We start from the raw sequence: 27,400 nt of genomic DNA, 5'->3' as shown, positions 1-27,400 counted from the left end.
TTGTGCTGGGAGTCATTTTTGTATTGCTGCTGGACAGCAAAAATTCTACTTAGGGATCATCTGTACTGTGTAAGATTTTTTATTTTTATTCATATTTCGTCAGGCTGGAGTCTATCCCAGGCACCACAGGACACAAAGCAGAGGTACACCCTGGTCAAGAAGATGATCCCTTGACAGGCACTTGCCACCCTGAACTTTTCTAAATATTATGAGGAGGGGGTATATGTGTAAAACCTATTTTCCGAATCAGTCATACCAGAGATTAAACAAACTTTACCCTGGTACCTCCCTATAGTACAAAGTCTGGGTAAAGTCTGATTGACCCCCATGTGTTAGTGGAGTAGGAAATTGTCTGGAGAATTCACCACAAGCGAGTGGGCGTGTTGGTAACGTTCTATGATAAGAATGGTGAAAAAAAGGCAGAATACAAACATCCGAGGGTACAGAAGAATGGTAATTTACACAAAGAAGACCCCAATTAGCATGGCTAGCTGGAGAGACCACGAGATTTGGGAACTTATGTCAGTTAGAGCTGACGTGCTGTAAACAAAACACTGTGATTTCTGCAGCATACTTTCTGCATCATATCCTGCTCCTGACATGGTCCCCTCAAGCACGACCCCTCACCTTAAGCAGCCAGAGAATTTCTAATACGTGTGAATGCATTTGACACAGACAGTATACGGCTGTGTGCCACATGTGTGAAAAGGCAACTCCTGAAAATGTCCGAAGTTCATTTGTGAAAACAGCTTATGGGTAACTGCATGCATTTTAAAACTGCATCAGAATCAGAATCAGAATCAGATATATTGGTCAAGTCTATTAACTCATAAAAGGAATTTGGTTCCAGCCGATGGTGTCTCTCAAGTTAGACAGAAAAAATGCAGACAATGAACATATATTTTACAGACAATACACAATATACAAGCCATATATAGATTTTATATGACACAAGTAATATATATAAAATGCCAACAATAACAACGGATACAGTGAAATCTGTTACTTCAGGTGGGCCTCAAACTGTATGTACCGCACATGTGTAACACTGTGTGTGTAGAGATCACTGTGTAAAGGTCACAGTGCTCAGAGCTGATACCGCAGTAAGCCTGCTTCTTAGTGCTGTTCTTAATCCTGCCCTCCAGTGGCGCTCCCATGATAGTGTTGAGTATACATTTTAGCTGCTGGTCATGGGACTGAGCACGCATGTGTCAAAGCAATCCCGAGATACCACATGTACTGTATAAATTCCCCTGAAGGAAGCACAGGTTGGTCACCCCGTTCGGGTGACTTTCATTCAGTCTTTGAATTAATGGTGAGATGAGCTCCATTCCTTATTTTATTGTAACTGCACTGTACTAAAATGCTACGGAACTGGAAAATCTATATTTCTGGCATTTAACTGTTACATTGTTGCATTTGTAATATTTCTACTTAGTTTATATTGTAATAAGCTTACATGCATGCAAAGAACTGATATAATAATAATAATTACAATTATTATTATTATTATTATTATTAATAATAATAATAATAATAATATATTTAGTCAAAAGGAAACAAAGACTTTGAGAACAGTTTGTATGTTCTTCTCTTTCCGCATGTCAGACAGCAGGTGCCTGGGCCTGATGAGATGAACTTCTCAGTCGACACAAACACGTCCATCGTCCTGCTGAGGGACTCTTTCAAAACAGCGCTGACCAAGAACATCATCGTTGTGACGCTCTCCATCATCATCAGCTACATCAACGGTGTCATGGTCCACACCTTCCTAAGACACGAGATCTTAAACGAGGACCCGCGATACATGCTCTTCATCCACATGGTGTTTAACGACATAATACAGCTGATGATTGCAGTCACGCTTCACGTTCTTAGCTATGTGTTCTACGCCATCAACGTGTCCTTCTGCTGCCTCCTATTGATGATCGCCATCTTCTGCACTCAGAGCACTCCTCTGTATTTAGCCAGTATGGCTATTGAGTGCTACATCGCCGTCTGTTACCCCTTACGACACGCCCAGATCTGCACCGTCAGAAGAACCTATGTCCTCATTGCTCTCATCTGGACACTGGGTACGCTTCCGTATCTGTTGGACCCATTTTTTCTACTTGCCACAGAACCTCTGGGATTTTTCCGCTCCACCATCTTCTGCATTCCTGAGACTGTCTTCCGACATCCCATTTTGCAGAAGAAGAATGATATTTCCAACATGGTGTTCCTGGTGTCTGTTTGGTGTATCCTGATCTACTCATACCTGAGGATCGTCATGGCAGCGAAGGCGGCGAAGTCAGATAGTCAAAAGGCTCGGAACACTATCATCCTGCATGCTGTGCAGCTTTTGATGTCAATGCTGACCTACTTAGCCCCAGTAATTAATAATGTCTTGCTGTACATGTTCCCTAAGTACATTCTAGAGGTGAGATTCACAACCTACCTGATATTTCATATTTTACCGAGACTTTTCAGTCCAATTATCTATGGTGTTAGAGATCAAACTTTCCGTAAGTATCTAAGGAAATACTTGTGTAACATAACTGTCCACAATAGGGATGTATCCATGTCAATTCGAATTAATCCTGCCAAAGTTCAGCCCTGATTTCTGATGTGTCAGCAGGGAAGCCTGGGGCCTCGTCTATATTGATCACTAACACAGTTTGTTAAAAGTAAATCTTCCATAGTCATTGTAACCTTAGCAATGCTTTTTTATTAACTGTTTCTCAGAATCTACTGTTCAGAACTACAGCCGTGTGACGTATCCCATATATATAGATAAAGAAATGCCAAGCTTTATATTTGTGTTAGGTTCTGCGTTTCTTTCATTAAATGCACAAGGTCCTTTTTGCATTTCATTTATTTAGCAAACACTATTATCCAAAGTATCACACTTTTTTGAGAAAGCAAGGCTAGACAATTCCTGGTGCTATTCAGGGGGCGGTTCTGGGTGGGGGAGGGGGGGGTTGGGGGGCAGCGGGGCCAGTGCCCCTGTGACAACATGCATGCCCCCCCTGTGTCCTCTCTAAACAGATATGCTGCTTGGGTCAGAAATAAATGTATTATTATTATTTATATATGTGGGGTAAAACTTTGTTTGCTGGGAAGAGGCAAAACACAAATTTAAGGACATTTTCTTGATGGACTCTTAACATGGGTGCACCGGGTGGTCGAGTCACTTCAGTTGGTGAACAGCAAAGTTAATGACAGAAAAAAAATGATAACGCTTGTGAAAGCAACACAGTCTAAACAAGCAGAGTGAGTTACATATTTGTAAGAACTGTGAAACGTAACTGCAAAACATTGTATAAATATCTTTTTGGTTTTCAAAATTGTCTTTTGCTTCTTAATGCTGCCAATCTAGTGTAAGTAATACTTGGAGCACATTAAGGTCAAATGCATCTGGCCCCCCTAACAGAACAACTGGCCCCAGTTGGCACCAAGGGCAATTCAGAGAAGTCAGTGCCCATAAACCGCCTCTGTCCCGTGTGTTTGCATGTTTTCCCAGTGTTGAGCATATTTTTTTTTCTCAGCTCTTCTGATTTCTTTCTGCATTTAGGCTAATTAATGCCCCTTAAATTGCCCACAGGTTTGACAGTGTATGTATGAGTATGTGCCCTGTGATGGACCGGCATCCTGTCCAGGGTGAACCCCTGCCTTATGCCCCGTGCTGCCTAGGATAAACTCTAGGCCGCCCCGAGTCCCTGACAGTTATAGGGCCACTGCACCTATATGCTGCCTGTAAGCTCTAATATACTGTAATATCCATCCATCCTCCAACTGCTTACGCATTAGGGTTCAGCTGATACGGTATAACGATTTAATTTCAGCAAAATAAATGCAGTAACAAACTGATGAGACTGGCATGGCAGCATCTTTGTTATTGCAGTTGTTTCAAACCTCTGGAGACCAGGATTTGTGTGGAGTTTGCATGTTCTCTCCGTGTCATCTTGGGGTTCCTCCGGCTACTTCATTTTCCCCCACATTCCAAAAACATGGGTCATCCTGCCTTGTGCCTGCTGTATCTGGACAGGCTAGGCTCTGGACCCCCATGACCCTGCATAGGACAAGTGGTATAGAAGATATAGAATTATATACCATATTCTATAGTATAGAATTATTTCTGTGAGCTGGGAGTCATTTTCAGAATGTGGCTTTAGAGTTGAAACCACTGGAGAGCTAACAGGGTCAGGCCTGTTGGGATCGGGGCTGGTGTGGTGCTGAGGTGTCACCCACTGCATGGCGGCACTTGGGTCCCAGTTTGAGGCAGGCGATCCGGGTAGGTGCGTGGAACATCTTGTCTCTCCAGCAAGATGACCATCTTCCTCTGCTGTCTGAGGAAACTCGTAAACTCTGCGTCTCAGTGGCGGCACTCTCTGAGGTACGCAGACCGGGGAGTGGCCAGATCTCTGTAGGTGGGTGCACCTATTTTCAGTGTGGTCGCTCTGATGTCTGCCATACTCTGGGAGTGGCTCTTTCTGTGGCTGATAGGCTCCTCCCGATGATGTCCGATTAAACTCCCTTCAATTGGCGTATTATGAGACTCAGGCTAAGGCACTCCTTGGGTGTATGTATGCTCCGACCGCGGTGAATGATGGGATGAGGGAGACATTTCACTCGCAACTGCGCTTGGTGCTTGATGGATGCCCATAATGTGACACCCCTCTGGTCATGAGTGACATCAATGGGACCACTGGCACTGACAGGGCTGGCTATGAGGATTGTGTCAGTCCCCATGGGTCTGGAGACCGAGGTGAAATTGGTTCCATGTTCTTTGACTTTGTGAAAGGTCTGGGGCTGCGTGTCTTGGAATCCTGGTTCCAATGCCTTGACCCGCATTAGTGGGACTTGGTACTCCAATACGAAGGAGATCGATCACATCGTAGAGATCGGTGGTGTTCGGGGTAAACTTCACCAAGCTAGTGGTAAGACTGTCCTCCTGGCATTGCAGCCAATCTTTGCTTTCATTTGGTCCATTTGGGGGTCGGGTGTTATCCCAACTGACTGAAAATGGGACTTGTAGTCCCTATCTGAAAAAGGAATGGTGATTGCTTAGATTGCAGCAACTACAGGGGAATAACACTGCTCTCAGTGCTGAGTAAGGTCCTTGCTGGGGTCATCCTCAACAGGATCTGTGACCACTTGCTCACCTACCAGCGACCGGAGCAGTCTGGATTTATGCATAAGAAGTTTATCATCAATTGCATCCTGGCACTGAGGGTTCTCATTGAGCGCAAATGCGAATATTGGCAGAGGTTCTTTGCAGCCTTTGTCGATTTTCATAAAGCGTTTGACTCCGCTGATCAAGCTGCCTTGTGGGACATCCTGAGACTTTGCGGGATTCCCCAAAAGTTGCTAGACGTCATGCCCAGCCTGTACACTGGTACTGTGAGTGCTGTGCAGAGAGGAGCCACAACCTCTGTGTTCTTCCCAATTGATTCTGGGGTTCAACAGGGGTGTGTTCTTGCTCCTATTCTGTTTAATGCTTGCATGGACTGGGTGTTGGGCAGGGTCGAGGGGTCCAGTGGCTGTGGGGCATTTGTTGGTGAAGAAAGACTTATTGATCTTGGCTTTCCTGATGACGCTGTGATCGTCATGGAGTCAATGTAGGCTCAGATTGGGGCTCTTGAGAGACTGAGCGAGTAGTCTGAATGTTTGGGATTCTGAGTCTCCTGGTTAAAAACTGAGATCCAGGCATTTAATGACTTCTTGGGCATGGCCGTCAGTAGTGTGTCTGTCTCCAGGGACAATATTGACCTCATTGAGAGGTTCACTTACCTTGGCAGCGACATGTTATGTCTCTGATGGCTCTTCCTATGAAGTCAGCAGATGAACTGGGAGACCATGGGGGGTCATGTGATCGCTGAAAACGGGTGTGTGGTGCTCCGGATATCTTTGCTAGAAGACGGAAGTTCAAGTCTTTAGAGTCCTGGTGCTCCCTGTCTTGCTGTATGGCTATGAGATGGACGCTATCCAGTGAGCTGAGATGAAGACTGCACTCCTTCGGTAATGTGTCACTTCAGAGAATCCTTGGGTACCACTGGTTTGACTTTGTGCCAAATGAGCGGTTGCTAGAGGAGTCCCGAATGAGGCACATTACCTGCATTGTGAAGGAGCGTCAGTTACGGCACTATGGTCATGTGGCGCGTTTCCCTGAGGGTGATCCGGCTCGCTGGATCCTCATTGCTGGAGACCCAAGTGGCTGAACCAGGCCATGGGGACGCCCACACCTGGCTACAGCAGATGGATGGCCATTTCCTGAGGGTGGGACCAGATCAGGTGTCTGCCTGGTGGGTTGCCAGCTGGGATCCCAGGGTGTTTCGTCATGTGGCGGCAACATGTTGAATCAGTGCATAGTCCCCACCCAAACCTGACCTGCTTTATAGCAAAAATCCTTCCTGGGGATCATCTTTTATGTTTAGGAAAAATTACTTTTCAAATTATTTTATGTTTCTTCAGGCAGGAGCCTACCCCAGGTAGCAAAGGGCTCAAAGCAGAGCTGCTTCCTGGATGAGAAGCCAATACATTGCAGAATGTATTTCTGTGTCTAACAATAACTGCATGGATTATAAAGCTGTATGTTCTTGCAGTGCAAATAATAAACTCTGTCAGTTCATGTGGGCCTCAAACTGCATGTTCTGCACATGTGTAACTCACTGTGTGTGCAGAGGTCACTGTGTAAAGGTCACGGTGCTCAGAGCTGGTAGCGCAGTAAGCCTGCTTCTTAGTGCTGTTCTTAATCCTGCCCTCCAGTGGCGCTCCCATGAAAGTGTCACACCGGCCCCCCACCCTCAGTAAAGACTCTCCCTCCCTATTCACTCACCTGTAACTACACCCCTGCTGTGAGGACTGAGCATGTGTGTGTTTTCCATACAGGGGGGGTGACACAGTCTCATGATACCACATGTACTGTATAAATTCCCCTCAAAGAACCACAAGCTGGTCACTGTGTTCAGGTGACTTTCATTCTGTCTTTGAATTAATGGTGAGATGAGCTACATTCCTTATTTTATTAAAACTGCAATGTACTAAAATGCTACAGAACTGAAAAATCTATATTTCTAGCATTAAACTATGTTGTTATTGTATTTTTAATATTTCTACTCAGTTCATAATGTTATGAGATTATATGCATGCAAAGAACTGGTGTAATTATTGATAATTTTTATTATATTTGGTCAAAAGAAAAGACTTTGAGAACAGTTTGTATGTTCTTCTCTTTCCGCATGTCAGATAGCAGGTGCCTGGGCCCGATGAGATGAACTTCTCAGTCGACACAAACACGTCCATTGTCCTGCTGAGGGAGTCTTTAAAATCAGCGCTGACCAGGAACATCATCGTTGTGACGCTCTGCATCATCATCAGCTACATCAATGGTGTCATGGTCCACACCTTCCTAAGACACGAGATCTTAAACGAGGACCCGCGATACATGCTCTTCATCCACATGGTGTTTAACGACATAATACAGCTGATGATTGCAGTCATGCTTCACGTTCTCAGCAATGTGTTCTACACCATCAACGTGTCCTTCTGCTGCCTCCTGTTGATGATCGCCATCTTCTGCACTCAGAGCACTCCTCTGTATTTAGCCAGTATGGCTATCGAGTGCTACATCGCCGTCTGTTACCCCTTACGACACGCCCAGATCTGCACTGTCAGAAGAACCTATGTCCTAATTGCTCTCATCTGCACATTGGGTGCCCTTCCTGTTCTGCCAGACCTCATTGTTCTACTGGCTATGGATCCACTGAATTTCTTCCATTCCACAGTTCTCTGCATCCGTGAGACTGTCTTCAAACATCCCATTTTGCAGAAGAAGAAGGATATTATAGACATGCTGTTCCTGGTGTCTGTTTGGTGTATCCTGATCTACTCATACCTGAGGATCGTCATGGCAGCGAAGGCGGCGAAGTCAGATAGTCAAAAGGCTCGGAACACTATCATCCTGCATGCTGTGCAGCTTTTGATGTCAATGCTGACCTACTTAGCCACAACAATTAATAATGCCCTGTTGTACATGTTCCCTAAGTACATTCTAGAGGTGAAGTTCACAACCTACCTGATAGTTCAGATTTTGCCAAGATTTTTCAGTCCATTTATCTATGGTGTTAGAGATCAAACTTTCCGTAAGTATCTAAGGAAATACTTGTGTAACATAACTGTGCATAATAGGGATGTATCCAAATCAATTTGAATTAATTCTGCCAAAGTTTTGCCCTGATTTCAAATGTGTCAGCAGGGATACCTCAGGTCTGTATTTACCATTAATACCGTTTGCCTGCAGGTAGAATATTCAGTTTGTTAAAAGTAAATCTTCCATAATCATGGTAACTTTGACAGTGTTTTAGTATGATTTGTTTTTCAGAAGCTACTTTTTAGAACGACAGCTCTGTGACATACCCCATATGTATAATAAATAAAGGTCATTTAATTTAACGCACCAAGACCCTTTTGTATTTTATATATTTAGCAGACATTTTTATCCAATGCAAAATATTGTGTTCTGAGAAAGCAAAGCCGCACAGTTAGGGGCTTTGCTTCCAAAGATGAACTGAGTCTCCCAAGTCTGGGATTTGAATTTGCAACCTACCGGTGACATGCACAGCACCTTAACCCACTGAGTCACACAAGCCCCCCTTTTACTCTGTAGGCAGTTACAATAACGAGATATCTGCTGAAATATAAATGCTCCCCCATTCAGTTTCAAGTTACAGAAGACTGTGGAACATAAAGACAATCCCTCCTGCAAACCTACTGATCCAGTAGGCAGGGCAGGGCTAGACTCTGCATGTGCTATACCAGGCCGAAGGTATGTGGGCCGGTAAAATTTACCGATTGGCAAAATGTACCATTTACCATGGAGGCTCCAAGATGCAGGACCAATTTTTAATCCCAGTCCAGCCCTGGACTGGAGACACTGTAGATGGAATGCCAGTGCACTATAGCAGTGGTTCTCAACCTTTTTGCACTGTGACCCAGCTTTTACCATGGCAGCTCAACCGTGACCCTATGTCAGCCATATACTGTAGCTGTAAATTAATGCTATGATCAAGCACACAGTGCACTCTGCAATTTAATATAATATCTTTATCTTAGCAAAATAAGTCCCATAAATGATTTATTAATAATTTATTTGTACTGGGAGCATTTTTTATGCTACTGGAGAGCAAGAATCGTCTTTACAGATGTGTAGGAAAAACATTTTTTCTTAGTTTTATATTTTATCGTATGTATTTTTCTGCTTTTGCTTATGAAAAATAAAACATCCCATAGGTTATTAGAGATACTTGTTGCGACCTGCGCGAGCGAACGAGCAGGGAGCGGAAAAGCAGACGAGGGGAGCCGTGAATACGGGTAAACGGGATTTTAATAAAGCAGACAAGGAGCAGCACAGGACGAACGTTAATGACGGACCTGGGGAAACAGACCTGAACGCGGACTAAATACACAAGACAGGCAGAAAACAACAGGCAACGGGTGATCACAATCGGGGTAGCACGCTTAGGTAATGAGGGGGCGTGGCACACACGAGGATCGTACGAGCCGGGCGTGACAATACTCCTTCAAGACTCCCAATTAATAATAAACACAAAGAAGAGAGTTACAGCGCTTACAGAGCTTACAGTGCTGATTCCGATTGCTAAAGTTGATGAAGTGCAAAAATAAGCGAAACAAAAAAATATGACAAGCAAAAAACTATTAAAAAGAATTATATTCACTCCCATGGCAAGCTGAAAAAAAAAGAATTCATTGGTTCTCCTAAGAATACACTGTAGTTTTTCATTTAAAAAAAAAAAAATGCAAATATTAAACATAAATGAAAAACACATGAACATCTCCCTTATTGTCTGCTTAGTATGGAGCTAAATCAGGGCCAATATCTTTGCTAATCTGATTTAACACCATACTATTGTAGTATAATTTCCATTAAGTCATCAGTGATCTTACATGCAAATGTATGTTTTTTACACAGTGCCCCCATCGCCATATTTTTGCAAATCACTGTCAGGGCATAAACAGAATCCAGGGACTAGAGACAGTGGTTGCAGTGTAAACAACACAATTTTTTTAATAGTGCATTAACCAGAACCCAGCGGGGGAAGGTGAAGGCAGGGTCTCTGCCACCAAAAGGCGCAGGGCAGCATTAAGGTGTGGAAGCGGCCAGGGGGAGGGGCCGTAGGAGCCCTTGGTGTGTCTTTGTCTGTCAGTTGAACTCTGTCAGTTCATGTGGGCCTCAAACTGCATGTTCTGCACATGTGTAACTCACTGTGTGTGCAGAGGTCACTGTGTAAAGGTCACGGTGCTCAGAGCTGGTAGCGCAGTAAGCCTGCTTCTTAGTGCTGTTCTTAATCCTGCCCTCCAGTGGCGCTCCCATGAAAGTGTCACACCGGCCCCCCACCCTCAGTAAAGACTCTCCCTCCCTATTCACTCACCTGTAACTACACCCCTGCTGTGAGGACTGAGCATGTGTGTGTTTTCCATACAGGGGGGGTGACACAGTCTCATGATACCACATGTACTGTATAAATTCCCCTCAAAGAACCACAAGCTGGTCACTGTGTTCAGGTGACTTTCATTCTGTCTTTGAATTAATGGTGAGATGAGCTACATTCCTTATTTTATTAAAACTGCAATGTACTAAAATGCTACAGAACTGAAAAATCTATATTTCTAGCATTAAACTATGTTGTTATTGTATTTTTAATATTTCTACTCAGTTCATAATGTTATGAGATTATATGCATGCAAAGAACTGGTGTAATTATTGATAATTTTATTATTATAATTTTTATTATATTTGGTCAACCCCTCCTGGAGCCGACGCCTTATCGTGGTGGAGGGGTTTGCGTGTTCCAGTGATCCCAGGAGCTAAGTTGCCCGGGGCTTTATGCCCCTGGTAGGGTCACCCAAGGCAAACAGGTCCGGGGTGAGGAACCAGACAAAGTTCGGCTCAAAAGACCCCATATGATGAAAAAGATTTTGGAAACACGTTTTCCCTTGCCCGGACGCGGGTCACCGGGGCCCCCCCCTGGAGCCAGGCCTGGGGTTGGGGCTCGATGGCGAGCGCCTGGTGGCCAGGCCTATACCCATGGGGCCTGGTCGGGCACAGCCCGAACAAGGCACGTGGGTCCCCCTTCCAATGGGCTCACCACCCGTAGGAGGGGCCATAGGGGTCGGGTGCATTGTGAGCTGGGCAGTGGCCAAAGGCGGGGACCTTGGCAGTCCGATCCTCGGCTGCAGAAGCTAGCTCTTGGGATATGGAATGTCACCTCTCTGATGGGGAAGGAGCCTGAGCTGGTGCGCGAGGTTGTGAAATTCCGGCTAGATATAGTCGGGCTCACCTCGACGCACGGCTTGGGCTCTGGAACCAGTCTCCTTGAAGGGGGTTGGACCCTTTTCCACTCTGGAGTTGCCTGCGGGGAGAGGCGCCGAGCGGGGGTGGACATACTTATTGCCCCCTGGCTGGGCGCCTGTACATTGGGGTTTACCGCGGTGGACAAGAGGGTAGCCTCCCTTCGCCTTCGGGTGGGGGGACGGGTTCTGACTGTTGTTTGCGCTTATGCGCCGAGCGGCAGTTCAGAGTACCCACCCTTTTTAGAGTCTCTGGAAGGGGTGTTGGAGAGCATTCCTTCTGGGGACTCTCTTGTTCTGCTAGGGGACTTCAATGCTCACGTGGGCAATGACAGTGAGACCTGGAGTGGCGTGATTGGGAGGAACGGCCCCCCCGATCTGAACCCGAGTGGTGTTCTGTTGTTGGACTTCTGTGCTCGCCACGGATTGTCCATAATGAACACCATGTTCAGGCATAAGGGTGTTCATATGTGCACTTGGCACCAGGACACCCTAGGCCGCAGTTCGATGATCGACTTTGTAGTCGTGTCGTCGGACTTGCGGCCGCATGTCTTGGACACTTGGGTGAAGAGAGGGGCGGAGCTGTCAACTGATCACTACCTGGTGGTGGGTTGGCTCCGCCGGTGGGGGAGGAAGCCGGCCAGGCCTGGCAGGCCCAAGCGTATAGTGAGGGTCTGCTGGGAACGTCTGGCTGAATCCCCTGTCAGGAGGAGTTTCAACTCCTACCTCCGGCAGAACTTTTCCCATGTCCCGGGGGAGGTGGGGGACATTGAGTCCGAATGGGCCATGTTCCGTGCCTCCATTGTGGAGGCGGCTGACCGGAGCTGTGGCCGTAAGGTAGTCGGTGCCTGTCGCGGCGGCAATCCGCGAACCCGCTGGTGGACACCAGTGGTGAGGGATGCCGTCAAGCTGAAGAAGGAGTCCTATCGGGCCTATTTAGCCTGTGGGACTCCAGAGGCAGCTGACGGGTACCGGCAGGCCAAGCGGGATGCGGCTTCAGCGGTCGCTGAGGCAAAAACTCGGGTTTGGGAGGAGTTTGGTGAGGCCATGGAAAACGACTTCTGGACGGTTTCGAGGTGATTCTGGTCCACCATCCGGCGGCTCCGGGTGGGAAAGCGGTGCAACATCAACACTGTTTATGGTGGGGATGGGGTGCTGCTGACCTCAACCCGGGACGTTTTGGGTCGGTGGAAGGAATACTTCGAAGACCTCCTCAATCCCACCGACACGCCTTCCGATGTGGAAGCAGAGTATGGGGACTTGGGTGTGGACTCCCCTATCTCGGGGGCGGAGGTCGCTGAGGTGGTTAAAAAGCTCCTCGGTGGCCGAGCCCCGGGGGTGGATGAGATCCGCCCAGAGTTCCTGAAGGCTCTGGATGCTGTAGGGCAGTCTTGGTTGACACGCATCTGCAGCATCGCGTGGACATCGGGGGCAGTGCCTCTGGACTGGCAGACCGGGGTGGTGGTCCCCCTCTTCAAGAAAGGGGACCAGAGGGTGTGCTCCAACTATAGGGGGATCACACTCCTCAGCCTCCCTGGTAAGGTCTATTCGGGGGTTCTGGAGAGGAGGGTCCGCCGGATTGTCGAACCTCGGATTCAGGAGGAGCAGTGTGGTTTTCGCCCCGGCCGTGGAACAGTGGACCAGCTCTATACTCTCCGCAGGGTTCTGGAGGGTTCATGGGAGTTTGCCCAACCAGTCTACATGTGTTTTGTGGACTTGGAGAAGGCATTCGACCGTGTCCCTCGGGCAGTCCTGTGGGGGGTGCTCCGGGAGTATGGGGTGCCGGGCTTCCTTTTAAGGGCTGTTCGGTCCCTGTATGACCGGTGCCAGAGTCTGGTCCGCATGAGCGGCAATAAGTCGGACTTGTTTCCGGTGAGGGTTGGACTCCGTCAGGGCTGTCCTTTGTCACCGATTCTGTTCATAACTTTTATGGACAGAATTTCTAGGCGCAGCCAGGGCGTTGAGGGTGTCCGGTTTGGTGACCTCAGGATTAGGTCTCTGCTTTTTGCAGATGATGTGGTCCTGTTGGCCTCATCAGACCGTGACCTTCGGCTCTCGCTGGGACAGTTCGCAGCCGAGTGTGAAGCGGCTGGGATGAGAATCAGCACCTCCAAATCCGAGACCATGGTCCTCAGCCGGAAAAGGGTAGAATGCTCTCTCCGGGTCGGGGATGGGATCCTTCCCCAAGTGGAGGAGTTTAAGTAAAATATATTGTTCACGAGTGGGGGGACGATGGAGCGGGAGGTCGACAGGCGGATTGGTGCGGCGTCCACAGTGATGCGGGCGCTGCATCGGTCTGTCATGGTGAAGAAGGAGCTGAGCCAAAAGGCGAAGCTCTCGATTTACCAGTCGATCTACGTTCCTACCCTCACCTATGGTCACGAGCTGTGGGTAGTGACCGAAAGAACGAGATCGCGAGTGCAAGCGGCCGAAATGAGTTTCCTCCGCAGGGTGGCTGGGCTCTCCCTTAGAGATAGGGTGAGGAGCTCGGTCATTCGGGAGGGACTCAGAGTAGAGCCGCTGCTCCTCCGCATTGAGAGGAGTCAGATGAGGTGGCTCGGGCATCTGATTAGGATGCCTCCTGGGCGCCTCCCTGGTGAGGTGTTCCGGGCATGTCCCACTGGGAGGAGGCCCCGGGGAAGACCCAGGACACGCTGGAGGGACTATGTCTCTCGGCTGGCCTGGGAACGCCTCGGGATTCCCCCAGAGGAGCTGGAGGAAGTGGCCGGGGAGAGGGAAGTCTGGGTTTCCCTGCTGAGACTGCTGCCCCCGCGACCCGACCTCGGATAAGCGGGAGAAAATGGATGGATGGATGGATGGATATTTGGTCAAAAGAAAAGGACAAAGACTTTGAGAAGAGTTTGTATGTTCTTCTCTTTCCGCATGTCAGACAGCAGGTGCCTGGGCCCGATGAGATGAACTTCTCAGTCGACACAAACACGTCCATCGTCCTGCTGAGGGAGTCTTTAAAATCAGCGCTGACCAGGAACATCATCGTTGTGACGCTCTGCATCATCATCAGCTACATCAACGGTGTCATGGTTCACACCTTCCTAAGACACGAGATCTTAAACGAGGACCCGCGATACATGCTTTTCATCCACATGGTGTTTAACGACATAATACAGCTGACGATTGCAGTTATGCTTCACGTTTTCAGCTATGTCTTCTACACCATCAACATGTCCTTCTGCTGCCTCCTATTGATGATCGCCATCTTCTGCACTCAGAGCACTCCTCTGTATTTAGCCAGTATGGCTATCGAGTGCTACATCGCCGTCTGTTACCCCTTACGACACGCCCAGATCTGCACTGTCAGAAGAACCTATGTCCTAATTGCTCTCATCTGCACATTGGGTGCCCTTCCTGTTCTGCCAGACCTCATTGTTCTACTGGCTATGGATCCACTTAATTTCTTCCATTCCACAGTTCTCTGCATCCGTGAGACTGTCTTCAAACATCCCATTTTGCAGAAGAAGAAGGAGATTATAGACATGCTGTTCCTGGTGTCTGTTTGGTGTACCCTGATCTACTCATACCTGAGGATCGTCATGGCAGCGAAGGCGGCGAAGTCAGATAGTCAAAAGGCTCGGAACACTATCATCCTGCATGCTGTGCAGCTTTTGATGTCAATGCTGACCTACTTAGCCACAACAATTAATAATGCCCTGTTGTACACGTTCCCTAAGTACATTCTAGAGGTGAAGTTCACAACCTACCTGATAGTTCAGATTTTGCCAAGATTTTTCAGTCCATTTATCTATGGTGTTAGAGACCAAACTTTCCGTAAGTATCTAAGGAAATACTTGTGTAACATAACTGTCCATAATAGGGATGTATCCAGATAAATTTGACTTAATCCTGCCAAAGGTCTGAGCGGAAAAGCAGACGAGGGGAGCCGTGAATACGGGTAAACGGGATTTTAATAAACTAAATACACAAGACAGGCAGAAAACAACAGGCAACGGGTGATCACAATTGGGGTAGCACGCGTAGGTAATGAGGGGGCGTGGTACACACGATGATCGTACGAGCCGGGCGTGACAATACTCCTTCAAGACTCCCAATTAATAATAAACACAAAGAAGAGAGTTACAGCGCTTACAGAGCTTACAGTGCTGATTCCGATTGCTAAAGTTGATGAAGTGCAAAAATAAGCGAAACAAAAAAATATGACAAGCAAAAAACTATTAAAAAGAATTATATTCACTCCCATGGCAAGCTGAAAAAAAAAAGAATTCATTGGTTCTCCTAAGAATACACTGTAGTTTTTCATTAAAAAAAAAAAATGCAAATATTAAGCATATAAATGAACAACACATAAACATCTCCCTTATTGTCTGCTTAGTATGGAGCTAAATCAGGGCCAATATCTTTGCTAATCTGATTTAACACCATACTATTGTAGTATAATTTCCATTAAGTCATCAGTGATCTTACATGCAAATGTATGTTTTTTACACAGTGCCCCCATCGCCATATTTTTGCAAATCACTGTCAGGGCATAAACAGAATCCAGGGACTAGAGACAGTGGTTGCAGTGTAAACAACACAATTTTTTTAATAGTGCATTAACCAGAACCCAGCGGGGGAAGGTGAAGGCAGGGTCTCTGCCACCAAAAGGCGCAGGGCAGCATTAAGGTGTGGAAGCGGCCAGGGGGAGGGGCCGTAGGAGCCCTTGGTGTGTCTTTGTCTGTCAGTTGAACTCTGTCAGTTCATGTGGGCCTCAAACTGCATGTTCTGCACATGTGTAACTCACTGTGTGTGCAGAGGTCACTGTGTAAAGGTCACGGTGCTCAGAGCTGGTAGCGCAGTAAGCCTGCTTCTTAGTGCTGTTCTTAATCCTGCCCTCCAGTGGCGCTCCCATGAAAGTGTCACACCGGCCCCCCACCCTCAGTAAAGACTCTCCCTCCCTATTCACTCACCTGTAACTACACCCCTGCTGTGAGGACTGAGCATGTGTGTGTTTTCCATACAGGGGGGGTGACACAGTCTCATGATACCACATGTACTGTATAAATTCCCCTCAAAGAACCACAAGCTGGTCACTGTGTTCAGGTGACTTTCATTCTGTCTTTGAATTAATGGTAAGATGAGCTACATTCCTTATTTTATTAAAACTGCACTGTACTAAAATGCTACAGAACTGAAAAATCTATATTTCTAGCATTAAACTATGTTATTATTGTATTTATTATATTTCTACTCAGTTCATAATGTTATGAGCTTATATGCATGCAAATAACTGGTGTAATTATTGATCATTTTACTATTATTATTATTTTTATTATACTTAGTCAGAAGAAGAAGGACAAAGACTTTGAGAACAGTTTGTATGTTCTTCTCTTTCCGCATGTCAGACAGCAGGTGCCTGGGCCCGATGAGATGAACTTCTCAGTCGAAACAAACACGTCCATCGTCCTGCTGAGGGAGTCTTTAAAATCAGCGCTGACCAGGAACATCATCGTTGTGACGCTCTGCATCATCATCAGCTACATCAACGGTGTCATGGTTCACACCTTCCTAAGACACGAGATCTTAAACGAGGACCCGCGATACATGCTCTTCATCCACATGGTGTTTAACGACATAATACAGCTGATGATTGCAGTCACGCTTCACGTTCTCAACAATGTGTTCTACACCATCAACGTGTCCTTCTGCTGCCTCCTATTGATGATCGTCATGTTCTGCACTCAGAGCACTCCTCTGTATTTAGCCAGTATGGCTATCGAGTGCTACATCGCCGTCTGTTACCCCTTACGACACACCCAGATCTGCACTGTGAGAAGAACCTATGTCCTCATTGCCCTTATCCACACCTTGGCTGCACTCCCTATTCTGCCAGACCTCTTTGTTTTACTGGCTATGGATCCACTGAATTTCTTCCGTTCCACAGTTCGCTGCGTCCGTGAGTTTGTCTTCCAACATCCTATTTTGCAGCAGAAGAGGGAAATTACAGACATGTTGTACCTGGTGTCTGTTTGGTGTATCCTGATCTACTCATACCTGAGGATCCTCATGGCAGCGAAGGCGGCGAAGTCAGATAGTCAAAAGGCTCGGAACACTATCATCCTGCATGCTGTGCAGCTTTTGATGTCAATGCTGACCTACTTAGCCACAACAATTAATAATGCCCTGTTGTACACGTTCCCTAAGTACATTCTAGAGGTGAAGTTCACAACCTACCTGATAGTTCAGATTTTGCCAAGATTTTTCAGTCCATTTATCTATGGTGTTAGAGACCAAACTTTCCGTAAGTATCTAAGGAAATACTTGTGTAACATAACTGTCCATAATAGGGATGTATCCAGATAAATTTGACTTAATCCTGCCAAAGTTCTGCCCTGATTTCAAATGTGTCAGCAGGGATACCTCAGGTCTGTATTTACCATTAATACCGCTTGCCTGCAGGTAGAATATTCAGTTTGTTAAAAGTAAATCTTCCATAATCATGGTAACTTTGACAAATGTTTTAGTATGATTTGTTTTTCAGAAGCTACTATTTAGAACGACAGCTCTGTGACATACCCTATATGTATAATAAATAAAGGTAATTTAATTTAACGCACCAAGACCCTTTTGTATTTTATATATTTAGCAGACATTTTTATCCAAAGCAAAATATTTTGTTCTGAGAAAGCAAAGCCGCACAGTTAGGGGCTTTGCTTCCAAAGATGAACTGAGTCTCCCAAGTCTGGGATTTGAATTTGCAACCTACCGGTGACATGCACAGCACCTTAACCCACTGAGTCACACAACCCCCCCTTCTACTCTGTAGGCAGTTACAATAACGTGATATCTGCTGATATATAAATGCTCCCCCATTCAGTTTCAAGTTACAGAAGACTGTGGAACATAAAGACAATCCCTCCTGCAAACCTACTGATCCAGTAGGCAGGGCAGGGCTAGACTCTGCATGTGCTATACCAGGCCGAAGGTATGTGGGCCGGTAAAATTTACCGATTGGCAAAATGTACCATTTACCATGGAGGCTCCAAGATGCAGGACCAATTTTTAATCCCAGTCCAGCCCTGCACTGGAGACACTGTAGATGGAATGCCAGTGCACTATAGCAGTGATTCTCAACCTTTTTGCACTGTGACTCAGTTTTTACCATGGCAGCTCAACCGTGACCCTATGTCAGCCATATACTGTAGGTCTAAATTAATGCTATGATCAAACACACAGTGCACTCTGCAATTTAATATAATACTTTATCTTAGCAAAATAAGTCCCATAAATGATTTATTAATAATTTCTTTGTAGTGGAAACATTTTTTATGCTACTGGAGAGCAAGAATCGTCGTTACAGATGTGTAGGAAAAACATTTTTTATTAGTTTTATATTTTATCGTATGTATTTTTCTGCTTTTGCTTATGAAAAATAAAACATCCCATAGGTTATTAGAGATACTTCTTGCGACCTGCGCGAGAGAACGAGCAGGGAGCGGAAAAGCAGACGAGGGGAGCCGTGAATACGGGTAAACGGGATTTTAATAAAGCAGACAAGGAGCAGCACAGGACGAGCGTTAATGACAGACCTGGGGAAACAGACCTGAACGCGGACTAAATACACAAGACAGGCAGAAAACAACAGGCAACGGGTGATCACAATCGGGGTAGCACGCTTAGGTAATGAGGGGGCGTGGCACACACGAGGATCGTACGAGCCGGGCGTGACAATACTCCTTCAAGACTCCCAATTAATAATAAACACAAAGAAGAGAGTTACAGTGCTTACAGAGCTTACAGTGCTGATTCCGATTGCTAAAGTTGATGAAGTGCAAAAATAAGCGAAACAAAAAAATATGACAAGCAAAAAACTATTAAAAAGAATTATATTCACTCCCATGGCAAGCTGAAAAAAAAAGAATGCATTGGTTCTCCTAAGAATACACTGTAGTTTTTCATTTAAAAAAAAGCAAATATTAAACATATAAATGAACAACACATGAACATCTCCCTTGTCTGCTTAGTATGGTGCTAAATCAGGGCCAATATCTTTGCTAATATGATTTAACACCATACTATTGTAATATAATTTCCATTAAGTCATCAGTGATCTTACATGCAAATGTATGTTTTTTACACAGTGCCCCCATCGCCATATATTTGCAAATCACTGTCAGGGCATAAACAGAATCCAGGGACTAGAGACAGTGGTTGCAGTGTAAACAACACAATTTTTTTAATAGTGCATTAACCAGAACCCAGCGGGGGAAGGTGAAGGCAGGGTCTCTGCCACCAAAAGGCGCAGGGCAGCATTAAGGTGTGGAAGCGGCCAGGGGGAGGGGCCGTAGGAGCCCTTGGTGTGTCTTTGTCTGTCAGTTGAACTCTGTCAGTTCATGTGGGCCTCAAACTGCATGTTCTGCACATGTGTAACTCACTGTGTGTGCAGAGGTCACCGTGTAAAGGTCACGGTGCTCAGAGCTGGTAGCGCAGTAAGCCTGCTTCTTAGTGCTGTTCTTTATCCTGCCCTCCAGTGACGCTCCCATGAAAGTGTCACACCGGCCCCCCACCCTCAGTAAAGACTCTCCCTCCCTATTCACTCACCTGTAACTACAGTTTGCACGTTTCTGGCTGCAGTAGTTCATGAGGCGGGAACTCTGGGGGGTGGTGGATGGTCCAAGATTGCCCGTCCTGGGATATGCCCCCCCCCCCCCCCACCCAAACACCATGCTACCGCACATGAGACTAGAACAGAGGCGACAGATTTGCTGGTGACCCGCCAGGGGGCTAAGGTGGGCCAAACGCCATTTTTTGCAAACCGAAGCCCCCGCTGTGACAAGCCAGAGAAGGGCTGAGGGTTCTTCACCTAGGGATCAGCATCCATAGCCTCTGCTGTGGGGGAGCTTCACCCTAAGTGGTGGGGGCCCTGGTGCGGGATCAGGTTCTCTTCACAGGGATGATGGAGTTCAGTAGGGCTTTGACTCCCAGCTAGTCCCGCCCCAGCAGGACCCATCAGGGTCCACGCCCCCAGTGGCCCGCAGATGCAGACGGGGGCCGCAGGGATGATATGGCTGTCCTCGTGCACACAGGTAACTGGCAGCGTTATACCGTGGGTCACCGCCAAGGCAGCCGTAATGGCTGGTGAAAGCTGCAGCTCGCACTCCAGGTCCTCATGACAGCCCCCACACCTGGGTCGGTGGTCATGGGCTCATCCTGGGCCAGGGGCCTCCATGCCTCCATTACCCCCGGGTTATCCCCCTGCCCCTTGGACATGGCGGCAGTGGAGAGGACCCACTCCCTGGCCTCAGTCATGGCTAAAATCTCAGCCTTTAGTGCGGCGTAATCCTCGCAGGTACGGTGGGCTGCTTGGGCCTCGCCCATGAGGAATGGGGCCACACCACCGTGCACTCGAATGTGGCATCACTATAGACATCAGATTTAGACATTGGAATTCATTATATCACCTCTAGGCAAAGGTGCTTTGAATCTCTTTGTTTCTAAAAGGTGTAATAAAATTGCACTAAAAGTAGACAAAATGACAAGTATACAAGTGCTTAGTGACTTTACCCCTTTTTGCTTCAGCCTAATTCTGTCCTCTGACTCTGGCAGGTAAGGGGTGATGGGGGGGTGCTGTGGTGGATTGATCGGCCCTGGTTCACAAGCCTGGCATGTGCCAGTGGTGCCAAAGTCTGTGCCCTGGATGCACGTAAAGCTTCAGCAGACCAGGAGAACCAGTAACTGTCCGAGATCTGGTCGTCCAAGACTTACCACAGGAGCGCTGGGCCAACACTTCAGACTGCTCCACCTGAGAGGTCGTTTCAGATCAGCCACCGCTACTGCGGCTGATACTGCCGGAAGACACAAAGTCCGCCTCAGTGCCAGCCAGAGGTGTCAAGAAGTGGTGGCTGTCACACATAATACCAAAGGACTGCAAGACAACTGTTGTTACATTTTATTTATTTAGTAGACTTTTTATCCGAGGCAACGATTTATTTGTTTGATTGTTTATTTAGAGCAGGGGTGCCCAACTCCAGTCCTGGGGGGCCAGAGCCCCACATTTTTGGGTTTCTCCTCATTTAACACGCCTGATTCAACTCCTTGTGCTAATTACCACACAGCTTTTGAGCTGAATCATTTATGGTGGAACAGGGAAAGAACTAAGCTACACAGGGCTCCGGCCCCCCAAGACTGGAGTTGGGCACCCCTGATTTAGAGAGAGAGCAGGGTCAAAGAATTCCTGGGGCAATTGAGGGTTAAGGGTCTTTCTCAAGGGCATGACTGTGAAATCACTCTGCCAAGTCTGGGATTCGAACCAATAACCTTCCATTCATAGGCAGAGCATACACCGCTGTTTACTATTACTATTTTACTATTACTATTTTACTATCATTTTCATTTTAGTCCTATAATGAGTGTTTCAGTTTTCCATCAATGTCTTTAATACACTTTGGCATTTACCTAATTTTTGAAATCATAAATATGAAGTTTATACCATGTCTTTTGTCAAAACAATTGTCAGATTTCAAGTTAAGATTTCCGACAGTTATTAAGGCTGTATATGTTTTCTGCAGGCATTGGTAAAATTGTGATGGGATTTGATGACATCAGTCCCTGGATATCAATTATATCACATGTTTCTGATGGAGAAAAAATAAGTCCTGATCTGAAATGTTTATAAAGCGAATCCCCAGCACCTCAATGCCAGAGCGGCACGGTAAGTTACCATTTCGTTAGCTACCTTTTTTAACTAGGATGTCTAACTGGAAAGATTTTTTTATTTTACCAAAACTGCCTTTGAAGGTTTAAATAATACAGGCCATACTGGAAAGGTACTCAGCTGAACAGTTAAAGGTAAGGACTCCGCGTCAAATAAATACCTATTAATTTCTATGTTACAGAGAACCAAGTCAAAAACGGGTGTGAAAAGTTTTAACCTTTGGATATCGATTTCTAATTATAATAAACATTGTATTTAATAAATTTATAAGTGCATTTAATTAATGGTAAAAGGTGGCATAGTTTTGCCACTGATGCAGTATAAAATGAATATAATTATTGCATAAAATCATTCCAACTTGATTTTTGTAAAGTGTTTGTATTCGGTTAATTTTGGTTTCTAAATAATGAATACATACTTTTTGGTGCATGCATTGCTACACTGCATTTATGTTGTATGTACTAATTTCTAAAACACACCATATCTGTACATTCTGCTTTATAAATGCTTTTCCTCTCTTTGTCACAAATAGGACCGACGGAACAATGAACTCTACAGTACTGGAAACAACGTATATGAACAAGACGACTCCAGTACTTGTCAGGGACTTGTTTTCTACTGCTTTTTTGAAAAACTTTATTGTTGTTTCAATCTGGTTGAGTCTCAGTTACATTAACTGCACTGTCATCATCACCTTCTTCAGGCACCAGATGTTTTGCCAAGATCCTCGTTACATCCTCTTCATTCACATGGTAATCAGCGATGCCATCCAGCTAACGGTAACCATAATGCTCTTCATCTTGAGCTATGTCCTGTACACCATCAATGTGTCAGTTTGCTGCTTTTTCCTCCTCGTGGCCATCTTCACCACGCGGAACACGCCCATCAACCTGTCTGGCATGGCGCTCGAGCGGTACATCGCAGTTTGCAAACCCCTCCGACATTCCCAGATCTGCACCGTCAAGCGGACATACGTCCTCATCGGCTTCATCTGGTTCCTGTGCATTACCCCAGAAACAGCTGACCTCTTCATCACTTTGAGCAACAAGCCAATCAGCTTCTTCTACACATCTGTCTTCTGCTTGCGACACAATATTTTCAAAGACCCCGGACAGACCTACCGGCGGCAGGCCTTTGACGCTTTATACTTCTCGTTTGTGGTCTTCACCTTGGTTTACACCTACCTGCGCATCATGTGGGCAGCTAAAGCTCTGTCCACAGAGAAGGTCTTGGCCCAGAAAGCCAGGAAAACCATCCTTCTGCATGGAGTCCAGCTTCTGATGTGCATGCTCTCCTATGTTTCTTCCAGCGTCGAGTTGGCCATTAACCAGATTTTCCCAAGATATGCCTCAGAGATCCGCTATGCCACGTATCTGATTGTGTTCATCCTCCCGCGATTTCTAAGTCCCATCATTTATGGTATTCGGGACAAAAAGTTTTACCAGTACTTAAAAAGAGATTTTATCTGCAATGTTGGTCGGGCCAGACCTACTAGCATTCTTCGCACTGTGAATGTGTAAGAAGACAGAGTGAAAAGTCTGCAAACCGAACATACAGATGAAAGGAAAAATAAGTATATAAATTATTAATTAATAAATATAGATAAACATGATCAAAATTTGCTGGGGTGGGGTTGATCACACATTCTGGATCAAATTGTGTTTCATTCCGGAATCCGCCAGCTGAGCATCTTTATATGACCAACAATTACACAAAACAATTTAGAGGGATGGTATATTTCAATTAATGGGATGGTTTTCAATTTTTTCCCCACAGGGGGGGTGACATCCGCCTGTATCCCGTGACAACGTGAGCCCTGGTGTTTTCCATTTTGAATAATTTCATGGTGGGCAGCATGGTGGTGCAGTGGTTAGCGCTGCTGCCCTACAGCAAAAAGGTCCTGGGTCCTTTCTGTGTGGAGTTCACATGCTCTTTGTGTGGGTTTCCACTAGGGGCTCCGGTTTCCTCCCACGGTCCAAAAGTGTGCAGGATAGGTTGATAAGCAACTCTAAGTTGGCCCACGAATGTGTGCACCCTGCAGTGTGTTGGTTCCTGCCTGCACCCATTGTTCCTGTGATAGTCTCCAGTCCCCCCAGCAACCACAGTTGGGATTAAGCAGTTACAGTGATGGATCACTTTCTAAAATACCCCAAATCCCCTCAACATTTTCTTTCAACATTTTGATTGTACTATAATATTTCAGTTCCTGTTGATTTTATGTCATTGAACTCCACCCCCATAAACCATTATTGAAACACTCTGTTGACACTGAGGAGTCACAAAATCACTGCTCCCTCCCCCCTCCCAAAAATATTGCTCATTTCACTCTTTGTTAAGAGCAATAAAGGAATCACATATCCTACCAAAGAACATTCCTCACCGGGGCACGTTTCGTCTTTCTGTAGTATGCAAAGCAAAATAAATTAACAAGAAAATGCTGTCTCCACACTATTGCATGTCTGTTCTCTACTGGCTCCTTTGTATATTGCAATAATTTGCATATTACTCCTTGTTCTTTGTCCCGGGTGTGGCTGAATGAGTCAGCATTCCATTGCACTTGCCTCACACGGACAATAAACGTCTTGTATCTCAAAGCAGGAGTGGACATTTGCATGTTCACACTGACAAAACTTCCCCATTATTGTTAGTAAATATTTTCAAAATCTTGCCTTTTTTGAATATTTAAATAAAGTATATATAATAAACGCATATGCTTCATATCATTTATGATAATCTTACCTCCAGAGCACAATCTCTTGTTGTCCCTGCATACCATCCTTCTTTCTGCGTTTGCCTCCTATGTTGACATACATAATGACACCCGTTTTCCTTGACCTTAGGAGCACAGCTGCAGCTTTTTTTCTTAATGTAAAAAAAGAAACACCGATGGACTTTTCTGGAAATGACTTGGGATTCTGAAAGCAGCAAAACACCTTCCTGAATCCCAGCTCACAAGGTGTCCTTGTCTCCAGACCCTCATTATAATGCCATCTCTGGCATCACCCACGACATCCTAATCAATGACACATAACTGCAGGGCCATGCTTTAAAATCCCAGAGTAACCTCAGGTATCTGAACAAGACAAGGTAGGTCAGACACCACGCAACACCGCTAGGTTTTAGTTCGGCTGTAATTCCAAACAGTTCTTCTGCATTTGACTTTTTTAGCAATGCAATACTACAGCAGATATTAAACATTATTAATAGAGATGTTCTGAAGACAAAACAGCTTATTCGCAGCAGCAATATTCAGTAACAATGTAGCAGCAGGTAACTCACAGTGAAACAGTGAAAGCCAAATGATCATGCATTATAGAAATATTTATTCTGATGCAATATATTAATTGCTTATTTCTAGCCATGTGTATTTCTTTATTATCCAAAACTTGATATGTTGAATTCTTTATAGTTTGTGTGGATGTTTTCATTTGAAATATTTTATATCATTTCCTTATTTTAAATAAAATTTTTATCAATATAAAAAACTTTTTTTTTTTGCTTTTTACACTTTTTTGTAGCTCATATTTTTTTACTTTAAATTGTGATTTCCTATTTTGATATATTACACTTTTCTATGTTATGATTCTATTATATGTGCAGACTGTATGCATGCAAATAATACAATGATATTTGGCTTCACATGTGCCAAAAAAAATTGAAAAAAAAGGGGAAAAAAAGCCAGGCGTCAGAAGGACATATTGTAGTATTCACAGAATTTATCCCAGAGATCACAGCAAGAAACTGTCTATTTGTTTGCAGCTCAAAAACATGAATTCATCTGTCGTCGCACCAAACATGACCGCTGTTGCTGCAGGCTTTCTGAGGGAGAACTTCCTCACGGTATTCACCAAAAACATCATGGCTGTGCTGGTTTGGATGACGCTGAGTTTAATCAACAGCAGCATGGTGGGGACCTTCCTGAAGCACAACTTCTTCTACGAGGACCCGCGCTACATAATGTTCATTGCCATGGTAATCAATGACACAGTGCAGCTCACCCTGGTGACGACCCTCTTCGTGATCAGCTACGTGTTCTTCCAGGTCCATGCCTCAGCCTGCTGCGTGCTGGTGATGGTGGCTGTGCTGACCACCCGCTGCACCCCCTTCATCCTGGCTGGCATGGCGGTGGAGCGCTATACAGCCATCTGTTTCCCACTGCACAACCAGCATATCTGCACGGTAGGGCGCACGCTGCTGCTCATTGGCGCCATCTTGCTGCTGTCCTGGTCAATGCCCATGACGGACCTCTTCATCACCCTGGCCAAGAAGCCCCTTGACCTGTTCCGCTCCTATATCTTCTGCGACCATTCGCTGCTCTTCACTGACCCCTTCATCTATTTAAAGAACCTTGTCTTCGACGCAGTCTTCCTCTCCTCCATCTTCCTCACGCTCTTCTACACCTACTTTAAGATAGTGCTGGTGGCCCGGGCAGCCTCAGGAGACCTGCAGTCTGTGAGGAAGGCCAGGAACACAGTGCTCCTCCACGGCCTGCAGCTGATGCTCTGCATGCTTGCATTCGTGGTGCCCTCCATGCAAGCCTTCCTCATCAAGTACTTCCCCAGATACAGCTTGGAGATTCGCTACGTCAACTTCCTGCTGGTCTACATCATACCACGGTTCCTCAGTCCCATGATCTATGGTTTCAGGGACGAGAAGTTTCGTAAGTATTGGGTCAGTTACATAATGATAAAGAATACAAAAGTCCATCTGACCATCAATTAACATGAGTAGTGACGGATAAATAATGACAAAAATATGTGCATTATTTTTTACTTGAACTATTTTGTTAATATTTCCTTATTAAACCACATTTTGCAAACAAAGAAAAATATGTTGAAGTATTCAAGCTGGAAAAAAATATATTCATGCCTTATTCACACACACACACACACACACATTTTTCCTGTACAACGTCGAGATCATGTTTTCCCATGCGTTTTAGGTATTTTTGAATTTGAGAATATTTCAAAAGCTGCTATTTACAATCCTTTTATGCACTTTTTCCCTTGTAAACATAAATGTGCCAATTTATAGTAACAGCTGTTACAATTTCTGTGCCTCTTGTGTCATATAAAATTCTATGCCTAAATACTAGAAACACCAAATCCAGCAGGATTTTTTTTTTTTAGTTACCCAACAGCAACAGAATATTAGCATGTATTTTTTATTGTAATATTTTATCTTGACAGCTTACTGTTCTGTCTGTTTCATGATCTAGTTTGAATTGTTTAATCATTTCCGTCACCGTCAGATGTGTTCGTTGTTGTGAAAAATACATTTTTGTATAGTAATGCTGGTATGACTTACTGTGCTTATGCAGCATATGTGCAGTATATACCTAAAGCACAACTTTATACCTACAGCTGAAATCGTGTACATACA

The 27,400-nt window shown here is 45.4% G+C and overlaps 6 protein-coding genes across 6 annotated transcripts; all 6 read left to right on the top strand.

The window, feature by feature from the left end:
• The first annotated feature begins 1,633 nt into the window (after nucleotides 1-1,633).
• On the top strand, nucleotides 1,634-5,584 carry LOC140592223 (odorant receptor 131-2-like). Its single transcript, XM_072714940.1, has 4 exons — nucleotides 1,634-2,554; nucleotides 4,784-4,919; nucleotides 5,051-5,377; nucleotides 5,505-5,584. Exons 1-4 carry the CDS (start codon nucleotides 1,634-1,636, stop codon nucleotides 5,582-5,584), a joined length of 1,464 nt encoding a protein of 487 aa, XP_072571041.1.
• A 1,668-nt stretch (nucleotides 5,585-7,252) lies between these two features.
• Nucleotides 7,253-8,191, top strand: LOC140592222 (odorant receptor 131-2-like). The gene has a single exon (XM_072714939.1). It carries the CDS (start codon nucleotides 7,253-7,255, stop codon nucleotides 8,189-8,191), a length of 939 nt encoding a protein of 312 aa, XP_072571040.1.
• Nucleotides 8,192-14,264: 6,073 nt separating this feature from the next.
• Nucleotides 14,265-15,197, top strand: LOC111837512 (odorant receptor 131-2-like). Its single transcript, XM_072714938.1, has one exon. It carries the CDS (start codon nucleotides 14,265-14,267, stop codon nucleotides 15,195-15,197), a length of 933 nt encoding a protein of 310 aa, XP_072571039.1.
• Nucleotides 15,198-16,734: 1,537 nt separating this feature from the next.
• Nucleotides 16,735-17,667, top strand: LOC140592221 (odorant receptor 131-2-like). The gene has a single exon (XM_072714937.1). The coding sequence runs from the start codon at nucleotides 16,735-16,737 to the stop codon at nucleotides 17,665-17,667; it is 933 nt and encodes a 310-aa protein (XP_072571038.1).
• Nucleotides 17,668-22,593: 4,926 nt separating this feature from the next.
• LOC111837511 (odorant receptor 131-2-like) lies at nucleotides 22,594-23,538 on the top strand. Its single transcript, XM_023799650.1, has one exon. It carries the CDS (start codon nucleotides 22,594-22,596, stop codon nucleotides 23,536-23,538), a length of 945 nt encoding a protein of 314 aa, XP_023655418.1.
• Nucleotides 23,539-25,786: 2,248 nt separating this feature from the next.
• Nucleotides 25,787-26,740, top strand: LOC111837510 (odorant receptor 131-2-like). The gene has a single exon (XM_023799647.2). The coding sequence runs from the start codon at nucleotides 25,787-25,789 to the stop codon at nucleotides 26,738-26,740; it is 954 nt and encodes a 317-aa protein (XP_023655415.2).
• Nucleotides 26,741-27,400: the final 660 nt, after the last annotated feature.

This window comes from Paramormyrops kingsleyae, chromosome 8 (assembly GCF_048594095.1).
Source record: "Paramormyrops kingsleyae isolate MSU_618 chromosome 8, PKINGS_0.4, whole genome shotgun sequence".
NCBI lineage: Eukaryota > Metazoa > Chordata > Actinopteri > Osteoglossiformes > Mormyridae > Paramormyrops > Paramormyrops kingsleyae.
This window is presented reverse-complemented; position numbering and strand designations above follow the sequence as displayed.

What these genes read in the sequence shown, in the direction of transcription:
- LOC111837512 (XM_072714938.1), top strand. Translation starts at nt 14,265, where the DNA reads ATGAACTTCTCAGTCGACACAAACACGTCCATCGTCCTGCTGAGGGAG.
- LOC111837511 (XM_023799650.1), top strand. Translation starts at nt 22,594, where the DNA reads ATGAACAAGACGACTCCAGTACTTGTCAGGGACTTGTTTTCTACTGCT.
- LOC140592223 (XM_072714940.1), top strand. Translation starts at nt 1,634, where the DNA reads ATGAACTTCTCAGTCGACACAAACACGTCCATCGTCCTGCTGAGGGAC. An exon ending in TAACTGTCCACAATAGGGAT is followed by an intron (nt 2,555 to 4,783) that starts GTATCCATGTCA and finishes ACTTTGTGAAAG; the next exon opens with GTCTGGGGCTGCGTGTCTTG. An exon ending in CATGCCCAGCCTGTACACTG is followed by an intron (nt 5,378 to 5,504) that starts GTACTGTGAGTG and finishes GGTGTTGGGCAG; the next exon opens with GGTCGAGGGGTCCAGTGGCT.
- LOC140592221 (XM_072714937.1), top strand. Translation starts at nt 16,735, where the DNA reads ATGAACTTCTCAGTCGAAACAAACACGTCCATCGTCCTGCTGAGGGAG.
- LOC140592222 (XM_072714939.1), top strand. Translation starts at nt 7,253, where the DNA reads ATGAACTTCTCAGTCGACACAAACACGTCCATTGTCCTGCTGAGGGAG.
- LOC111837510 (XM_023799647.2), top strand. Translation starts at nt 25,787, where the DNA reads ATGAATTCATCTGTCGTCGCACCAAACATGACCGCTGTTGCTGCAGGC.